Here is a 5,788-nt window from a genome sequence, read left to right on the forward strand (position 1 = left end):
AAAAAAAAAAAAAAAAAAGATCAGAGCAAACTTAACACCAACAAAATCCAACTTTGTGAATTATAAAATAATTCCTGGAAAAACACAATAGGCTCCAGCTAGCTCATCAATATCATGACTTACTACAGACAGTCAGATCACAACTCCAGTGAGCACTGACCCCCAAATTCTCCATCCTGCTGCTGCCAAGTCTAACTCTGGGCACCTCCCCGCTTCTTTGAGCCTCACAGTACCGCTGAAGAGCAGCTACGATCAAGTGGTTGGAAAAGAGAAAGGTTGAAAACGCCTTGTATGCCAGTCCCTGCCCCTTCAAGTCAAATTCCACTTCCAAATACCACCCCATTTCTTTAGTTTTTAAGAGTACAGAAGTCAATTTTAAGTTTTGTTGTAAAATCACTTCAATGATCTCATTGAGGAATCATTTGATCACACGGACTTCTACAAGATTTGCCGTTCTGCTGAAATATTTTATTGTATGTCTCTTTACACCTCCTCAATCCAATTCCTTCTTTATTCCTATTGCCAATTCTTCTACTCTGAACATTGAGCTGCATGATCAGAACCCATGCTAATTTAAGTAAAAATTTCTTGCAACATTTTGATTCTTTGGCTATTAACAATCTATTAACCATTACATAATCTAGAAGTGATGGCAACTTCTACCTAGTTCAAGATAAAAATAAATGAATAAACAAGCAAACAAACCAGAGTTGAGCTACAATAAAGCATCATCATTATCACTAGAAACCTTTCTCTAGAAGAGAATGGATTTACTTCAGCAAACACAGAAGTAAAATCTGGGAGGAAGCTACAGTAAGAGCCAGGCACTAAGCTCTCAGTTCTTTATATACTCACTGAAATGTCCCAACACTTTTCAGAGACATTAACAGTTCCCTCTCTAGTCTGGGGAAGGGCTTGGTGGTTAAGAGCACTGGCTGTTTTTCCAGAGGACGCAGGTTCAATTCCCAGCATCCACAAGGCAGTTCACAACCCTCAATAACAGCAGTTTCAGGGGATCCAACACCCTCTTCTGAACTCCAAAGGCAGCAAGCACACTCATGGTACATAGACATGAATGCAAGTAAAATACTCTTAGTCGTACAAATATATAAATACACTTTTTAAAATTTTCACTTTCAACAGAGCATCTTCAGAAAAGTTAAGAGATAGTACAAATATGAGTGTTAGAATCTGATTCTAGGTCTAGCCTTGACCACATCACACTGTTACTCCATCTTACTGTAATACACATATAAATCATGAATTAAATTAGAAACAGTCCACGTTTGATGTATAACACAGCTATTATAATTAATTCAAAATTAATTATAAATGTTCAAGTGTATAAAAAAAGAATCAGTAACTCCATCATTTGATATTAATCAGTTAGGGGTACATAAGGAAAAAAAGGTCAAAGTGAAGACATTATGGAAACAAGATGGAAAAGGAAAAAAAAAGAAAAGAAAAAGAAAATATCCTAGCCAGAACTCCCCAAATATGAGTAATGAATTAGACATTTAGATAGAAGAAACCCAACAAGTCAGAAGAAATACAGCTCTGAAAAACCTGTACATGAGCACATCAAAAGACATCGTCATTGGGGCTGGGGAGAAGGGAGGGGGCTCAGCTGGTGAAGTGCTTGCTTGCATAAGCATGGGGACCTGAGTTCAGATCCCCAGAACGCACGTAAAAAGCCTGGTGTACCGACATCTATAACCCCAGACCTGTGGAGGCAGAGGCAGTAGAGCCTTGGAGCTCTCTGGTCATACAGCTTAGGTGAACCAGTGAGGAGGTCAAGATTCAGGGACCCTGTTTTTCAAAATAAGAAGGGGAGCAATTGAGGCAACTGAGGAAGACAATGTTGACCTCTAGCCTCCCTCATGCACATTTAACCACTCCCCCACTATTATTACTATAAAAAGGCAAAGAAAAATCTAAAGATAAAAGCTACTCGTTGCATAGGAGAACCTATATAATCATTGACAGATTTTGGGGGGCAGAAATCTTAAGAGAGTAAGATGAAATATACAGAGTGTTGAAAGAGGAAGAAAACTCCCTACCAACTACGAATATCACATATTCAGAAAACTAACCTTCAAAAACTAAGAAAGATTTTCCATAAAAATGTTGTAAAGTTCAATACTACTAAACCTGCCTTACAAGAAAAGTCAAAAGGCATTTAATATTAAAAGATGCAAATAGAAACATAAAAGCATATAAATATAAAACTCACTTTTTAAAATTACATTTTAAAAGCTTTAAAAATGTTAATGTAAAGAGCTATACATATTAAGGGATATGTATAACATAAAAGACAGAAGAGAAGTAGTGCAAAAGCAATTAAAGCATTTCACTACAAAATATTACAAAACAGAATGAATGACGGGAAAACAAGTTTTCCATACAGAGAGAAGTAACTAGAAACAGAAAAAAGAAAAAGTTAAGTTTCTCCCATCAATAACAGACTTCTAATGAAAATGGAAGCAACCTAATCAATACACTGGGTGGCTAAATGGATAAAAAGCACCCAACTGCCTTCTACGTAAAAGAACCCACTTTAGACTTAAGGGGTACACAGACTGAAAAAGATAAAGGGAGAAAGATATGCCAATGTCCTAGAGATTGGATATCTAACACTGTGTGTACAGCTACCATACTGTACTGTGCTTACATTTAAAAGATTAACAGCAAAGAACTCATGTTACTTTTCTTGGGTTTTTTTGAGACAGGGTTTCTCTCATGTTCCTTTTTAAAACCATAATATCTGAATTGGGGGAGTAGGGGGAACGACACTTGTTCACACTGGACCCACACAACAGTCTACAAGCTGGACCACATTTCATTTGCAAGCATTTGGATCTTTATGGGATTATCTGCAAGGAACTGGACAGTCATAAAACTTTCCAGGATGGTTCTTAAATTCTATTTTTCCCTCCCACAAATCAGAATGGCAATTTCCTTCTATTATTTTTCAACTAGTTTCACGGATGAGTTGAACAGCTCAGAAAATCTCACCTACAAGTCTTCTTAGTCCCCTGAGAGTAAACCCAGCTAGAGCAGATAAACAGATGACTAGCTGCTGGCCTGCTTGCTTGCATGTTCCCCACCTATCTTAATTCTATCTAAATTTCCCTCCTACCTTTTGCTCTGTTTAAGACAGGGTCTCACTAAGCTGCCAAGGCTGTCCTCTGCTTAGTTTCAAGTACATTCCCTACTCCAGTCTACCAAGCAGCTCCAAGCACAGGTGTGTGCCACAGTGCCCAGCTATTATCATGCTCTTTACACATTTATGTGCAGTTCTTGATACACAGTATTCTTAAAAAAAAAAAAAAACGCTAAAAACTTCCACTTTCTTTTATTATATCTGCTTACACGACACTAAATGGTTAAGACTGTGATGGAGGAAGGTCATTGGTTAATTATAATAAAGAAACTGCTTGGCCCTCATAAGTTAAAACATAGGTGGGAGGAGTAAACAGAGCAGAATGCTGGGAGGAAGAGGAAGTGAACTCAGAGGCCATGCTCCCCTTTCCCAGGCAGACGCAATAAAGCAAGCCGCCAGGTCAGACATGCTGAATCTTTCCCGGTAAGACTGATGCTACACAGATTATTGATCGAGATATGAGAATTAGCCTGTAAGGGCTAGAGTCAATGGGCCAAGCAGTGTTTAAATGAATAGAGTTTGTGTGTTGTTATTTCTGGTGTAAAGCTAGCCGGGCGGGAGCAGGGCGGGACGAAAAGCAGGTCTGCAGCTCCTTCAACAAGACTGCTTTTTGTAATTGCATAAACTTTATTATTAAAACAAAAAAAATTTACAAATAAAAAAAAGCACACCAAAATTAACCATACACAATGAACTTCTACAGTTAGAACAGGCATTCAGAATAGGGGCTCTAGAGCTTTACATTAGTTACACTTCTACTATCAAATCCATTTTATGTACTATTCACCACCAAAACAACCATGACATTTTCTGCCAAATCCACAGCAGAAGTAGAACTAGAGAAACAACTGGATTTATATCCTTAGATATAAATGCACTTCAATCAACTCTATGTCCACAATCTCAGAAAGAAAAAACCCACATGTTCTCTCTTACCAGGAATGTAAACAAATATACAAGAGTAATTGGTGGTTATCTGTGAGTCACAACACCCAAAGGCCATCAGAAAATGCAGATACTTGCATCATAATTCATAACAGTATCAAAATTTCAGCTATGAAGTAGCAATAAAAATAATTTTATGGCTGAGGTCCTCACAAAATGAGGCATTGTATTAAAGGGTCAGTGTTAGGAAGGTTGAGAACCATTCGGGTAGAGTAACGTGAAGAAAACAGACAAAAGCTAAACTTAGGGATTGAAAATGACAAAGTGTAGATAATACAAATTTATGAAAGAAGTTATAAAAGATATGAAAACTATTCCCTAAGCAGTACAATTAAAGTAATCAAATACTTAATATTTTTGATAATGGTATGGCTATATATAAAGTTTAAGAATATGACTAAAATTCTGATTTCACTGCTTACTTTTAAATATGCAGCTGCTTCTTGGACTGAAAGCATCCTTTGACTGGAACTGCCACATTCATGATCTCCTGAAAAGATTAACATACTAATTTGGAATAAGTACAATATTGAAAAAAAGAGAATTTAAAATTTAAAATATTTTACAAATGATATAATTACATACACACACAAACACACACACATATAAAATCAGTAAAGATTGATGAACGCTACTCATGTCTTCTAGAAACAGTTCCAGCAACTACTGTTAAATGAACTTTGGTCTCTCGTGTTCTGACCTGTAAGGCAATGCAGGCACAGCATTACTCTGAAGGTTGGTTATTCTTAAAGGGAAACATCCGCTAACTTAAACACCAATGACTCAAGGGAGTCTGAATTCACTACTGCACTAACCTTACTTCCGCACTAAGCCACATCTACTTTCAGAGCACAATCAAGCTCACCGCTGGCAGGACTGCACACCTGAGTACTGTTTAACAGATCAACAGTGAGAGTAGGCCAGAATTTCTACCTATGAACCTGTGACTTAGTTTTTTATAAAGGGTGTGTTATAAAAGTTAGAGAAAATTACTTTCTTCTTTAATCTAACTGAAGAGAATCCAAAGCTTTTTTCCAGACTATACGTGGTTAGCTACTAGAGATAATTTTTTTCATAATAAACTTCTAAGTTTTTGCTGCCCTATTATTTTCAAGTAGTCTAAAAATACCTTCTTCAACCTAAAAATATAATCTGGGTGTGATGGCATAGGCTTTTAATCCCAGCTCTCAGGAGGCAGGGGCAGGCAGATCTCTGAGTTCGAGGCCGGCCTGGTCTACAGAGTGAATTCAAGGGCAGCCAGGGCTACCCAGAGAAACCCTGTCTCAAAAAATACAAAACACAAAAACAAACAAAACAAAAATATAGTAACTAAAGTGAAATCCTGTCACATCTTTCTATAATGAAAGTCTGTTCTTACAGTTTGCTCAAGGAGCCATGCTGTAAAGGTGGCCGTTAGACAAGGGAAAGAATAGCTGCTGGATGGACAGGTTTTCCAGCTCTACAATGCATCCTCAGAAACTCAGATTCCACAGACCCAGAAGTCAGCAGATACAGGCACGGGCCAAATGTGGCCTGCTGTTGCTATTTATAAGTGAAGTCTCACTGGGCTATGATCAAGCTAATTGATCAATATACTATTTATGGTTACTTGCATGCAATAGCAAAAATAAAATAGTTGTGACAGAGGCAGGCTAGTCCACAAAGCCAAAAATATTTACT

The 5,788-nt window shown here is 37.4% G+C and overlaps 1 protein-coding gene across 1 annotated transcript in view; it reads right to left on the reverse strand.

Moving 5' to 3' along the window:
- Lemd3 (LEM domain containing 3) overlaps positions 1-5,788 on the reverse strand; it is a gene marked incomplete at its 5' end in the record, with an annotated part of 46,412 nt that overhangs the window by 14,531 nt on the left and 26,093 nt on the right. The window contains one exon of the mRNA XM_005357923.3: positions 4,531-4,598. Within this exon, the coding sequence (XP_005357980.2) occupies positions 4,531-4,598 (68 nt within the window). The remainder of the gene's footprint in view (positions 1-4,530; positions 4,599-5,788) is intronic.

Source organism: Microtus ochrogaster, chromosome 24, assembly GCF_000317375.1.
Source record: "Microtus ochrogaster isolate Prairie Vole_2 chromosome 24, MicOch1.0, whole genome shotgun sequence".
In the NCBI taxonomy this organism is placed as follows: Eukaryota; Metazoa; Chordata; class Mammalia; order Rodentia; family Cricetidae; genus Microtus; species Microtus ochrogaster.